Here is a 14,941-nt window from a genome sequence, read left to right as displayed (position 1 = left end):
TCATATATAGAACATTACAGCATTCTTAGGTAATATCAATGACCTGATAAGAATATCCATAACCAAATGACCCATATGTTATGGCCATCTCAACATCTAACCTGCAAACAACCTACAATCAGTCAGAAAATAATGTTTTCTCTCTCACACATGAACCCAACAAGGCACTTTCTAAGAACAGAGCACACTTTGGTAATTTTACGGCACTTTTTAAATCATTAGACATCGAGCTTTTGTAGTGAGAACTATTAGATATGTTAGATAAACAATTATGTATATTATATAATTTACATCTCATGATATCATGTTAGTTAAGTTACATTATCTTAGGATAAATCTGAAAACGTGTTATCAATTATGTACCAATTATATAGTTCTGATTTATACTTTTCAGTTATTTACTTTTATTTTGGTTGATTCAATGTTGATTGCTAGAAAATACATTTAATAGTAGGATTGCAATATCCTATATATATATATACTTAATATATATAGAACAATTATAAACGCAACACTTTTGTTTTTGCCCCCCTTTTTCATGAGCTGAACTCAAAGATCTAAGACTTTTTCTATGTCCACAAAAGGCCTATTTCTTCTCAAATATTGTTCCCAAATCTGTCTAAATCTGTGTTAGTGAGCACTTCTCCTTTGCCGAGATAATCCATCCACCTCACAGGTGTGGCATATCAATATGCTGATTAGACAATGATTATTGCACAGGTGTGCCTTAGGCTGGCCACAATAAAAGGTCACTCTAAAGTCAGCAAGTCAAGGTGAACTATCCCTTTAAGACAAGCTGGCATGTAAGTCAATACGTCCAACACCAGACAAAACTCAGCTCACACTCACAAAATGATTCTGATCATACAAATTACACCCACCTATTTTGACAGCCATTTATTATTTGCCATTAAAACAAGATAATGGCTTGTTATATGACGCATAGTTTTTTTTTTAACGTAAATATAAAATAAAACACTTTTACTCAGGACAGCATTAAGAGAAAGTGGCTAATACAGAGATTAAGCTAAAGAATAGTTGGAAAAACTGGATTTAAATGTGTGTGGCTAACCATCAGACTCCACAGATCTCTTCCCAGGCATTTCATAGAACATTCCCACCATCTTTCCAGGACAGTGTCTCTTTTGAGTTTTATATCGTCTCTGCTTCCTCAACGCAGTAACAATACTTGTTGTCATAGTTGTGGTCGTAACGGTGAGTTACATGGTGAAATGCCTTGTGTAATCATATTCTATTGTAGGAATGACAGCTTGCACAAATTTCAGGAAAATCAGAAGATACCTGGAGTTATGAAAGTTAAGGGAAAATGTGTTTTTTAAAAAAAAGTTCCTCATGAGCCAACATAAACATTTGTTCATTTACAACATAAACAACAAGAATAAATCTACAAGATGCGTGTAGTTTAAGCACACTACTAGGCATACTTGTCTGAATTTATGTTTCTTATGATTTTAAAATCCTTTGGACCAAAAAGTGTCCAGCAAAAATGGGAAATTCCTCAAAGTTTAAAAAGCCTCCCAGGATGCAGGGTATGTCAGTAGCCAATAACATTTAAGATAATTTTGATTTCTACAACTTTTTTTTTAATCATACATAAACATATCACATGATCCTTCAGAAATCATTTGCTGATTTGGTGCTCAAGAAACATTTATTGTATAACATTTGTTCATTTACAACATAAACAACAAGAATAAATCTACAAGATGCGTGTAGTTTAAGCACACTACTAGGCATACTTGTCTGAATTTATGTTTCTTATGATTTTAAAATCCTTTGGACCAAAAAGTGTCCAGCAAAAATGGGAAATTCCTCAAAGTTTAAAAAGCCTCCCAGGATGCAGGGTATATCAGTAGCCAATAACATTTAAGATAATTTTGATTTCTATAACTTTTTTTTTAATCATACGTAAACATATCACATGATCCTTCAGAAATCATTTGCTGATTTGGTGCTCAAGAAACATTTATTGTATGTATATACATATACATACAATAAATGTTTCTTGAGCACCAAATCAGTATATTAGAATGATTTCTGAAGGATCATGTGACACTGAAGACTGTAATGTATGCAGTAATGATGCTGAAAATTCAGTTTTGCATCACAGGAATAAAGTACTTTAATATATATTCAAATAGAAAGCAGTTATTTTAAATTGTAATAATATTTCACAATATTATGGTTTTTGATCAAATAAACGCAGCTTGTGTGAGCATTAGAGATGTCTTAAAATTAAACTTTAAAAAAATCTTACCGACCTTAGACTTGAACAATAGTGTATGTGCTTATGCATATAATACTGTACAACAACCTTTTTTTTTTAAAGAAAGGATACATATGGACCCCAAGTTCTCCTCCTCCTTCCGCCACTGTCTCGATAATCTTTTTCATTACCTCCGCATGTCTGACAAATAAAATCAAGAGAGCATCTTTTTAGTTCACTGACTGTAAATGAGAGGTAGATGCATGTAAAGTTTGTATTTACCTGCACGGATGCACAGAGCACATAGCAGGTGGGGGCAGGTGGGGATGATTCTCAATGGTGACCGTCTTTTTAACATGATCCTGGCTGATGTCTTCATACATCTGATCTACCATTAGAGGCTGTCTGTCCTGGAAATAAGCACAACATGGAGGATTTAAACAAAATGTGTTTTATTTAAGTGATGGGAGTAATGCAGGCCACAATTTTACATCATCACATGTTGCTTTCACGTCAAAAAATAATAAAGCAAAATCACCTCATCATATCCAAACAGCCATAGTCTTGGGGTCTGGTAATATTTATCATATGTGATGTAAAGATCATAAGTTCTTGTCTGTAGAATGGCATCTTCCCCTCCAGCCTCTGCCTTGATTTTACTTAAATCAGCCATTTTACTTGTGTCAAGAGTGGCCTAAACAAAAAATTTAAAAGAACAATTTTGCCAAAGCAAATCCTGTTGTTGAAAAACTTGTGTTGAGCATAATTTCTTACTTCATCTGTCTCCAAAAGTCCACTTTCTTCATATTCTGAAATATGAATACACAATATCCAATTACCAGTTATGACTGTTATTACCGACTGATAATGCGTCATGAAAACGAAAACAAACATTCAGAGCTACCTTCCATGTCTGCTGCCTCTCCTTCATCATCATCATCTCCATCACCATTTCCACTTGCACCCTTCTGCACGTTCATATTCATATTGTCCTTCACATGCATAAAAAACAATATATATTTATATATACAAAATATGACTAAAAGAATAGTTAACCCCAAAATTAAAATTTACTCATCCTCAGAGCATCCAAGACATAGATTTGATGCACAACAGATTTGGAGAAAGTTAGCATTAGATCACTTGCTCACCAATGGATCCTCTGCAGTGAATGGGTGCCGTCAAATTGAGAGTCCAAACTGCTGATTAAAAACATCACAATAATCCACAAGTAATCCTTCAGTGAAAAGTCCATCCCCTGTTGTCCTCTCACATTAAAATCCACCGACATATTTCTCTCCAGATTCAAAGATGTCTTAATGATGGAACCGCTTCTTTCAAACACACTGTCATTCTGACGGCACCCATTCACTGCAGAGGATCCATTGGGGAGCAAGTGATGTAATGCTAAACTTCTCCTAATCTGTTGCAATGAAGAAACAAACTCATCTACATCTTGAATGGCCCTGACCCCCTAACCCTAAGGAAGAGTAAATTTTCCTTTATGGGTGAACTCTTTCTTTAACAACTTTCAACCAATTAATTCATCATTCCATTCTTGAAGTAGTCAACACAATGCTGCCTACCTTATTATCCAATGAGATTTCCTGAACTGCTTCTGTCACCCCTGTAACACCTAGTAACACAAAATGAGTCTCTGAGAATGTCTGTCAGAAACTTAAGCGTGACAAAAACATGCTTTTAACGGCCACTTGATACTGTTTGTTCAGATTCGGTTTCATACCAGAGTTATGATAGGTATCCACCCATCCCCCATCTCCATCATCCTCTTCTATAATGGCCTCCAGCTCATCAGAGTACTCCATCTGTTTACAGCGCTTGTAACATGGAACTAAGCCCCAAAACAACCATATTGTGACTATTACAAAACAGCTGTAGCACGATCATCACAGCTTCACACAACACAGCACAGCTGATTTATACTACATTTCAGAAACTGACTAAGGTTTTCACTTCCTTTACCATTTCGGGTTAATAGAAACTGCTTGTCTTTGGGCAGATAGGGCTTCACCTTTGCTTCTTCTCCAGATGCCCTAAAAGTAAAGAAAATATATTCTTACTGTAAAAAGCCACAAAAGAGTATGTGCATAAAAAACGTAAGCTGCAGAATATTACTCATATGAAGTCCTTCCAAAAACTCAACGCATTGCTTGACAGCAGTGAATCTCTACCTTAATAAAATAAAAAGGCATTTTTAATATTATTCTTTACTTACAAATAACAATTTTCATGACTTTTCCAGATCTACAAATTACACTTTTAAAAATCCCTCATATATCAAGGTTTTCCAACACAATGGGAATTCTGGTGCTTGACTAAAAGCTCATTGAAAGAACAAATTAATTAGGAAATATAACCGTTTACATTGAGATTTGTGTGTTTTAGCTTAGTTTAATGCTTATGTCTTATTTTAAACCATTTTAAGTGATCTTGCGCCCCATCCCCCCAATGGACTCCAACCCCATGGTGAGAACCACTGGCATAAAGCAAACTACTAAAATAGATTACCAGTCCAATGTTTGGACTTGAATTCATGTTTCTTGGGACCTTAAAGACCTTTTTACCTAAAGACTTGAGTTTAAATGCCTGAAATGAATTTTGGTTGTAAAAAGATGATTTAAAGGGATACTCCACCCCAAAATGAAAATTTTGTCATTAATCACTTACCCCCATGTCGTTCCAAACCTGTAAAAAGCTTTGTTCGTCTTCGGAACACAATTGAAGATATTTTGGATGGAAACCGGGAGGCTTGTGACGGTCCCATTGACTGCCAAGTAAATTAGGCTGACACAGAAGCGTACGCTGCTTGCGTTCAGCGGATATTCTCCAAAATGGCGCTAAGGTGAAATGCGGAGAGACACAGAGGAATTGTTGAATAAAGTCGTTATTTTTGTTTTCTTTGCGTACAAAAAGTATTCTCGCCGCTTCATAACTTTACGGTTGAACCACTGATGGCAGATGAACTATTCTGACGATGTCTTTCATACTTTTCTGGAACTTGACAGTGTAATTTACTTGGCAGTCAATGAGACAGTCACAAGCCTCCACTTTCATCCAAAATATCTTCAATTCAAAAGACGAACGAAGCTTTTAGGGATTTGGAACGACATGGGGGTAAGTGATTAATGACAAAATTTTCATTTTGGGGTGGAGTATCCCTTTAACACTGTATAATTGCTATAATATTTTACACATTTGTGTTATTTCATGTCTGTGAAGCCTTTACAATTATTGTAAGATGTCTAAATATTTATAGTAATAAGAGAGGAGTACATTATATTGCAAACTTTTGATTGGTTCTGTACAATACTCTTTTGCGTGTGTACCTACCAAGCCATATTTTGGGGACAAATTTGTATCCAGAAGTAAACAAAATCTGACAAAACCTCCCTTTGCAGGCATCATTTGTAAAAACCAATATAAAATACAAAATAAAACTTTTTGTTTGTTTGGCTTTTTTTTTTTAATGTAAAGATGCAAAAAGTTTTCTGTTTGGTATAGGTTATAGTATTTATAACTAGTTGTACATGAAACAATAGGAGGCTATAAATTGTTTGCTCGTGTGTGTGTGTGTGTGTGTGTGTGCATGTTTATGTGGTTAATGAGGACACAAATTTGTATAATAACATGGGTATGACATAGGTATTACAACGAGAAGGTGATTTATGAGGACATTTTCAGTGTCCCCGTAATTCAAAAGGCTTATAAATAATTCAGAATGAGTTTTTTTTTAAAAATCTAAAAATGCAGAAAGTTTCCTGTGAGGGGTAGGTTTAGGGGTAGGGTTGGTGTAGGGCAACAGAATATACGGTTTGTACAGAAAAAAAAAACATTACGCCTATGGAGAGTCCCCATAAACCATAAAAACAAACCTGTGTGTGTGTGTGTGTGTGTGTGTGTGTGTTTGTGTGTGTGTGTGTGTGTGTGTGTGTGTGTGTGTGTGTGTGTGTGTGTGTGTGGTGTATGTGTGTGTGTGTGTGTGTGTGTGTGTGTATGTGTGTATGTGTGTATGTGTGTGTGTGTATGTGTGTGTGTGTGTATGTGTGTGTGTGTGTATATGTGTGTGTGTGTATGTGTGTGTGTGTGTGTGTGTGTGTGTGTGCGCGTGTTCTTGCCATTTCCATGTGGGGCAGTGATGAACCAGATGATCTCCTGCTGCAACAAACTGCACAGAACACAAAACATGGTTGTGCTTGAATCATTGTGTGTAAATCCTACTAAATTGAGTATTTCACACCATAACAAAATCACAATGCACACTCACCTCCTCTGGAGTTATAACCCCAGTTTCTTTAAATTTAGATTCCTGGAAAAGGGAGAAACATGAAAAGAATTAATATTTTCTAACTAGTCTTTATATCAGGGTTGAACAAAGAAGATGGCCTGGGTGTGAGAGAGCTTTGCCATCTCAAATACCAGCTGACAAACTATCCCTTCCCTTTTTGCTAATTTAAATCTGTCACCAAACTGAAGTTGTGTGAATTTATAGCAGTCAAGGGGTTACGGTAAATGTTATCTACATGTATGCATTTTGCAGACGCTTTTATCCAAAGCGACATACATTGCATTCATTTTATGCATTCATGTAAATATCATGTCTGTGTAATTTAATGTCATTCATAATACATCCACTATTGCAAGTTAAAAATCAAATACATTTTAGTTCTAACATTAAAAAAAAAGCTTACTTTAAAGGGGTCACATGATGCTGCTAAAAAGAGCATTATGTTGTGTATTTGGTGTAATGAAATGTGTTTATGTGGTTTAAAGTAAAAAAAACACATTATTTTCCACATACTGTACATTATTGTTTCTCCTCTATGCCCCGCCTTTTTGAAACGCGTCGATTTTTACAAAGCTCATCGGTCTGAAAAAGCGAGTTATGCTGTGATTGGCCAGCTATCCAGTGCGTTGTGATTGGCCGAATACCTCAAGCGTGAGACAGAAATGTTACACCCCTCACATACTGTGATGACGTGTCCGGCCGGAGCGAAATCATATGACCCCTTAAAATGCGAACCTAATGAGAATTCCATCGTTAACAAGTACTGCTGTTTATCGTTTGACAAACCATTTGATGTGGCATCTTATGTATCACTCCACCATTTGTATGATCCGAACTAAATCACATTTCACATTCCATGCAATTCAAAACTGTATCCGTTTATTTTCCTAAAATATATGTTAGTCAGTCAGCAGTGGCGACTACTGAACTTTGGGTCATCTGACAGGTTGCATGTTTTCTCATGTTGTACCATGCATGCCTGCTGGGACTGATCTCTGCTGACATCAACATAGCACTGGTTGAGTCATTTCTGCTTACAGGTCAATGCTCGAATTTTACACGAGTTATTAAACCCCATATTTAATGCTGCAGCTACTGGATACAGACCGCAAATCATGCTAACACTCCTCGACTTACCTTCAAAACTGGCGTTAAAAACTCCGCCACTCCCAGAGCAGTGCCTTTCACCGAGTTTATGACGTTCTGCATTCTGTTAGAAGTCTCCGAGATATATTAATTCGGGAATAGATTCAAACAAAATATACTTGACTAACACTGCATACAGAGTCTGTTTAAAGAACGTTTAATCGGGCTACACCACATGACCTAAATCATCTGACAAACACTTCCGCATCTCAAATATCGCGATATTACGTGACACGCCCATTGGCCAACGCAAGCAAAGCGTCTAAAAACGTCAGTACAGTTAAAGCTTGCGATATATTTATTGTATTTCTGTAGACGTTTTATTTTATGCATATAGAAAGCTTTGAGAACAGCTTTTGGTCGAAACCAACTCTGAGACGAAAAACAATATAAACGGTTTAGCTCGAAATGCAATCTGTTTTTATTTCACAATCCTTTTGTAATTATACGAGGAAAATTCAAATGGGTTCTTCGACCATTTCATAATGCGAATAAATAATCCTACTTAAAAATAAGGATGGGATAGAATAATTTGTTTTCACATATCCTGAGGGACAGAAACAGACGACATTTTGGTGTAATTACCGATTCCCTCAAACATGAACCAAATAAAACATGGATCCAGTGATCTCTGTACAAGCCCGTTTTTTGTTATTGGCTTTATTATTTGCTTGTGGTTTCAGACCCCATAACAGAGAGAGGGCATAAGTTTGCAAGTCAGTAATTGGCCAAATGATCATATTTATGTGGATACCAGCTCATACGGGGATAAAGGGTAATGAAAAGGTTGATGGATTAATGAAACAGGCATTGGAAAACGAGGATATCATGAATATCTCACTTGGTAAAGTGTCCCAACTTTTTTGGAATTGGGTTTGTATGAAGCAAAAGCAGTAATTAAAGCATATACCACTAAGGAGTGGCAATATAAATGGGATACAGGAAATACAGGACGTCAACTTTATGAAACACAGCGAGAAGTAGGAGTCGTGAGAATAACTAAAAGGAGCACCAAAGAGGAAAATATTCTAACAAGATTAAGCGCAACTTTACGTGTATCACAAAACCATTTCACCGTAAGTCCCGGTGATACATAAGATTTACAGCTTTCTGAAATGCAACTGAGTGTTTTTTTTCTTGTGCAGTATATATAGAGACTCCAATGTAAGACAGACCACACACAGACTCTCACACACAGGCTGAGAGAGAGACGAGAGCCGCCATTGCGGTGCTAAAGTTCGTTTCTGAGACTCATCTGCGCCAAACTCTGAATAAAATCACCACACATCTACTATAAGCGAGATTAAATAGCAGCTAAAGCAGGGAGGTGAGTTGCTCAGTTCCTGTCTTTAAACTAACTACTCATATTTTTCATTGAACGTTGTGTTTCGATAGTGGTCTTTGTTAAATCAGAGTTGTTAGACAGGGTTTTATCTAGCTAAACTGGAACCTAACAAACTATTTGATCTTTCTCTATACTAAACTAAACTATACTTAAGGTTGTTGTATTGTTTTTACAGTTTGGAGTTTAATACATCAATAATAACGCGAAGAGGAGTGTTCTATCAAACTAAACTACATCCCAAGTTCTTGTATATATATATATATATATATTATCATAAAAGTAATCAATTTCTCACATGTACTAGGCTATATGGCATGTTTTATGAACCATATGATTTATCATATGGCTTTAGAAGACTTGGGATTAGGGCTGCAACTACTGTTATAATAATTTAATCTGTTGATTATGTCTTCTTCAATTACTTGAATAAAAATGCCAAATTCATATTCAGTATTTTTAAAAAGTAATTCTACATCCTGCCCAGTGTTGTCCTCTGAACAATGTGGGGATTGAAGGCTATGAAACAAAATATAGTAAATGTATCTATGTAAACTATGCTATTACGAGCACAAAAGGGTTAAAATATAAACATTAAATTCTAAAACCATGTAAAGTACCAGTAAATTAAATGAAACGTGTTCAAACATTAGGTAACACTTTATTTTAGGGTCTCTTAACTAGTTACTTATTAGCATGCATATTACTAGAATATTAGCCATTTATTAGTACTAATTAAGCACATATGAATGCCTTATTCTACATGATCTTATCCTACATCCCTAATCTTACCCAATACCTAAATTTAACAACTACATTACTAACTATTAATAAGCAGCAAATTAGGAATTTATTGAGAGAAAAGTTTCCTATTCTAAAGTGTTACCAAACATTATAAGTACTATAAACATGTAGTTCCCCTCACTCCACAACAAATCCTTTAAATTTAATGGTATTCAGAACAGAATGGGAATGGAAAATGTAAGTATAAAGCAAACATGCACAAGTCTAAAATAGAATTGCCTTTTATGGTGTTTTTTCTCAAGTTTTGAGATGGACAACTTCAGTCCCCAATTCAGTTTTACTGAATGGACAGGAGCTACTTGGACATTCTGCAAAATATCTCCATGTTCCACAGAAGAAAAAAAAGATTTTTTTTAATGACACGAGGAATTCAACAGCTATTTCTGTTTTTAAACTTTCTTAGACGTCTTTGTGAGATGATCAAGCAATGGATCTACAGCCTCTACAAACATATCCCTGGTCTGCATTTGGATGACGTAGCGTGTTTACCATGAACACCAGAAGCAATGAAACTTTACCGGGCAACTCCACAGACGTGAGAGACAGCAGGGCCTGGGTCGTGGAGTCTGTTGTCATATTAGCCATTGCCTTGTTTGTCTGTCTGGGCAATCTGCTCATTGTGTTCACCCTTTATCGGAAGCCCTACCTCTTAACGCCAAGCAATAAGTTTGTCTTCAGCCTGACGCTTTCCAACTTCCTGTTGTCGGTACTGGTGCTGCCGTTTGTCATTGCCAGCTCTCTTAACGGAGAATGGCTGTTTGGTGTCGTATGGTGCAACTTCACAGCACTGTTATACCTGCTCATCAGTTCTGCCAGCATGCTCACACTGGGAGCCATTGCCATCGACAGGTAAGGAGTATTATAAAGAGAATGCATTTGTATCATGCAAACTCACCTTTGGAACTCAATGAGCCAAACACTTCCCAACAACTCTCATTGTTCTATAAATCATTTTTATATTCAGTATAGATGTTAAACTCTGCATCCTGTAGCTAAAGTACTAATGAATGGTTGCTTTGTTGTCTGGTTGTTTGGCCCCTGCTGCCTTGATTTTTAGGCTTGGTATAGCTGCAAACCATTAGAAAACACACTAAAACAGGTTTTTGATAGTATGCATGGCATCTTAATCTAATGCTTTTGTATATTGTAAGGGCTTGTTGTTACGTTATTATTTATTTAATTGCATGTTGTTCCAAACCTAAATGATAGGAACAAAATTAGATATTTTTAATAAATAGTGTTAGTAATATATAGTGATATAGAATAATGCAGAATAATACAGAAAAAAATAGAATAGTGTTAATTTATGACTAATGAATTAAATTGAATACATGTGTTCTTAATCATTATTTCCAAATACATTTTTTAAATATATTTTTCAAGGTTTTTTTTTTTTTTTTTACAAATATAATGTAATACATATGAATTATTCATTCGTAAATATCATGTTAATTGTTATTGACCAGTCACACCTCATGACATACCTGAACTAACTTTGTCTTGTCATAAAAAGCTTAAATTATCTGATATTATAAGTCTTGTTGACCTTGTATAAATTGTTTTTTATGCATTATATTTTTGAAAATCCTGTCATGTCATTGTTCCATATTTCAAGTCTTCTAAAGTCATATGATAGCAAACCAGGACAGAACCCAATTTAAGTAATTAATCAGTAAAAATCTTCCTCTTTAGGTGCCTTAAGATCATCATTAAATAATTAATTTGATTAAAATTGGTTTACAATTAATTTAAATTAATGTCATGAATGTAACTTTACGTACAGAACGTACAGTTCTTGAAATGTCTAGAATCACAAAATGAATTGTGGTTAATTATTTTCAACAATCCCAGTTTCTGTTAATCAAGGCAAGACACCACAGGTGAATGGGAAAATGTTTTAACTAATTGATATCACCTTACTACAAAGTAAGCATTACCTAAATTAAATATGCACTCAAAAACATAAATTTCCAAAACAACAATCTGAGCATTGGACAAAGCAAGTCAAAGTCACTGAGGGTCTTTTGGATATCTGTTTTTTTATCACGTCAAATCCGAAAATATTGTCAACAACCAGGGAAAATTTAGATTTTCATCATATTTTTAGGAATAACATTAAATAATGCGAATGATAATGATAAATGAACAAAACCTTCAGTAAAAACCTTCAGAATATAGATTGGAATAAAACTAGAAAAACTTGGTACGTAAGTGCTGCTGAAGTAGAGAATTCTGTTTACTTAGTGCAAAAGAAAACACTAATTTTGAGAAAATGGCCTTTAATAAATAAATGGTAATTAAATTTGTTTAATTTTGGGTTGTGTTCATTCAATTAGTCTGAAACAACACATCAAGAAAAGCCAAAATTGCATGATTTTGCATGAAATAAATTTCAATCATGACAACTCTTGGAAGATTTTAGCATGGTGATGGATATGACAATGTTAATGTATTTGGTCTTGGCGGAATAGATCTGCTACGCTGCTGCTGAATTGCTGCTGCTGTTGGTTATTGCTGTAGTTGTAGATTATTGCTGCTGGTGCAAGCAAGTACAGGAACTTGCTACTGCCAATGCATACGGCGATACAGTGCCGTGAGTATTTAAGACATACTGCTGCTGCACAAATAGCATAAAAATAACCCGTAGCAGATCTATACAGGTGGAGCTGGGGAAGGTGGAGGGTTTCAGAGAAACTTAAAAAGCGTGCTGCAGGAATCTCTTGTGAATGCTAGCAAGCCATATAAATGCGAGGCAGTAAGCTCATTGGCTGCATATGCAGCATGAACCAATCAGCTTGTGCCAAGTCGTTTAACTCTCTGAATATCATCGTTACGTTAACAACCCGTCAGCCTGCGCCATCTAGAGTTTCATGACTGAACTATATATTTATTTAAAAACCACTGCTGTAGATACAACCGCTGTCAGGTTTGATATCATTGACACTGTTCACAACACATGCAAAAGCTGTTTGATTTTATTGACATAATTGTTCATTTTAGGTCAGCGTTAGAACAAATCGATATCTAAAACTGTTTTGTGTTCTATCAGGTACTATGCTGTGCTGTTCCCGATGGTCTACCCTATCAAGATCACGGGGAATCGTGCAGCAGTGGCCATTGTCTACCTGTGGCTGCATTCTCTGGTGGGCTGCCTGCCTCCTCTGTTTGGCTGGTCCACATTTGAGTTTGACCATTTCAAGAAGACATGCACCGTAGCCTGGTATCATGATATCAGCTACACTGTATTCTGGGTTGTGTGGTGCTGCCTGGTTCCACTGTTTGCTATGCTGGTGTGCTATGGTCTCATCTTCCGTGTGGCACGGCACAAAGCTCGCAAGGTGCACTGCGGGACGGTTGTGGTAGTTCAGGAGCCCCCCTCTTCCAATAGGAATGGACGAAAGAACTCCACCGCCTCGGTTTCTTCCATCGGGAGCCGTAGAGGTTTGATCTACGCTGGAAGCCAGTGTAAAGCCCTGGTCACCATTTTTGTGGTGGTCGGCACCTTCTTGATGACGTGGGGTCCGTATGTGGTAGTGATCTGCACCGAGGCGTTATGGGGGCGAGGAAGTGTGTCACCCGGACTGGAGACGATGGTGACCTGGCTGTCGTTCATCAGTGCTGCCTGTCATCCTCTCATATATGGGCTGTGGAATAAAACTGTGAGGAAGGAGCTGCTTGGCATGGGCTGTGGTGACCGCCATTACCGAGAATCATTCATTAGTCGCCACAGGAAATCCCGCCTCTTTAGCATCTCCAACCGAATCACAGGTGAATTTTTACCCCAGTTGTTTGAATAAGGAGTTTGCACATCATTTCATGGTCATGTGTGGTTATATATTATATATATACAGTCGTGGTCAGAATTATTGGCACCCTTGGTAAATATGATCAAAGAAGGCTGTGAAAATAAATCTGCATTGTTAATCATTTTGATCTTTTATTAAAAAAATTCACATAAATCTAACCTTTCACTGGAGAATAAGAATTTAAAATGTGGGGAAATATCATTGTGACATAAATGTTTTTCTCTAATACACATTGGACACAGTTAACGGCACCCTTTTATTCAATGCTTTTTGAAACCTCCATTTGGCATAATAACAGCTCTGAGTTTTCTCCTATAATGCCTGATGAGGAGATCAGAGACAATTCATTCATCCAGAATCTCTGTGATGGTGCTTCTCCTCTTCAGTTCACCACACTCATTTTCTATAGAGTTCAGGTCAGGGAACTGGAATGGCTATAGCAGAAGCTTGGTTTTGTGCCCAGTGACCCATTTTTGTGATGTTTTTAAGGTTTGTTTTTGGATTATTGTCCGGTTGGAAAATACAAACATGGCCCATTACAAGATTTCTAACAGAGTCAGTCACGTTTTGATTTTTTATCTGTTGGTATTTGATAGAATCAAAGATGCCATGTATCTAAACAAGTTGTCCAAGACATCCAGCAGAAATATAGGCCCACAACATTAAAAATACAGCAGTATATTTCATTGTACACATGGGGTACTTTTTATGCCTGTGTGCACCAAACCCATCTTGAGTGTTTGTTGTTAAAAAGCTAATTTTTTAGTTACATGTGACCATAGAAGCCAGTCCCATTTGAAGTTCCAGTCGTGTCTGACAACAGAATATGCTGTGGATTGTTTTTGGATGAGAGCATTTTCTTTTCTTGATTTTTTTCTTGAAACCCTCCCAAACAACATGTGGTGTAGGTGCTGTTTGATTTTTTTTTTTAAGGTTTTCTGACCCTGAGACTCAACTATTTTCTGCAATTCTCCAGCTGTGGTCCTTGGAGAGTCTTTAGCCACTCAAACTCTCCTCCTCACCGTGCATTAGGACGATATAGACACACGTCCTCTTCCAGGCAGATTTGTAACATTTTCTGTTGATTGGAAATTCTTAATTATTGCCCTGATGGTGGAAATGGGAATTTTCACTGCTCTAGCTCTTTTCTTAAAGTCACTTTCTAATTTGTGAAGCTTTTGCTGAACATCAGAAATATATTCTTAGTTTTTTCTCATTGTGATGGATGATTAAGGGAATTTGGCCTTTGTTTTCCCTCCTATTTATATTCCTGTGAAACAAGAAGCCATGGCTGGATAATTTCATGTTCA

The 14,941-nt window shown here is 36.4% G+C and overlaps 2 protein-coding genes across 5 annotated transcripts in view; one reads left to right on the top strand and one right to left on the bottom strand.

Moving 5' to 3' along the window:
* Positions 1–882: 882 nt before the first annotated feature.
* Positions 883–7,877, bottom strand: LOC107551927 (ubiquitin-like-conjugating enzyme ATG3). 2 transcript variants are annotated; one of them, XM_016233705.1, is made up of 12 exons: positions 7,671–7,877; positions 6,513–6,554; positions 6,364–6,413; positions 4,211–4,281; positions 3,972–4,079; positions 3,814–3,863; positions 3,132–3,219; positions 3,002–3,036; positions 2,766–2,921; positions 2,510–2,637; positions 2,360–2,428; positions 883–1,302 (listed from the first exon to the last, which is right to left on the bottom strand). In XM_016233705.1, exons 1-12 carry the CDS (start codon positions 7,740–7,742, stop codon positions 1,221–1,223), a joined length of 951 nt encoding a protein of 316 aa, XP_016089191.1. In that variant the 5' UTR covers positions 7,743–7,877; the 3' UTR covers positions 883–1,220. The 2 variants fall into 2 exon arrangements, with proteins under 2 accessions (XP_016089191.1, XP_016089192.1); XM_016233706.1 differs by lacking the exon at positions 6,513–6,554.
* An 848-nt stretch (positions 7,878–8,725) lies between these two features.
* Positions 8,726–14,941, top strand: part of gpr161a (G protein-coupled receptor 161a) — a 9,456-nt gene continuing 3,240 nt past the window's right edge. For 2 of the 3 annotated variants that reach the window (XM_016233666.1, XM_016233664.1), the window contains exons 1-3: positions 8,814–9,006; positions 10,229–10,674; positions 12,875–13,593. In XM_016233666.1, coding sequence (XP_016089152.1) covers positions 10,316–10,674; positions 12,875–13,593 — 1,078 coding nt within the window. In that variant the 5' untranslated portion in view covers positions 8,814–9,006; positions 10,229–10,315. Of the gene's footprint in view, positions 8,756–8,813; positions 9,007–10,228; positions 10,675–12,874; positions 13,594–14,941 lie in introns of those variants that run through there. The other variant, XM_016233665.1, reaches the window with a different exon arrangement.

Source organism: Sinocyclocheilus grahami, unplaced genomic scaffold (genome assembly GCF_001515645.1).
Source record: "Sinocyclocheilus grahami isolate Dianchi unplaced genomic scaffold, SAMN03320097.WGS_v1.1 scaffold437.1, whole genome shotgun sequence".
NCBI lineage: Eukaryota > Metazoa > Chordata > Actinopteri > Cypriniformes > Cyprinidae > Sinocyclocheilus > Sinocyclocheilus grahami.
This window is presented reverse-complemented; position numbering and strand designations above follow the sequence as displayed.

Excerpts from the sequence above, each read along its gene's own strand:
- LOC107551927 (XM_016233705.1), bottom strand. The coding sequence starts at position 7,742 with ATGCAGAACGTCATAAACTCGGTGAAAGGCACTGCTCTGGGAGTGGCG. Across the intron at positions 6,555-7,670 it reads TTTTAACGCCAGTTTTGAAG|GAATCTAAATTTAAAGAAAC; the intron begins GTAAGTCGAGGA and ends TCCCTTTTCCAG. Across the intron at positions 4,282-6,363 it reads CACTGCCCCACATGGAAATG|GGCATCTGGAGAAGAAGCAA; the intron begins GCAAGAACACGC and ends CTTTACTTTTAG.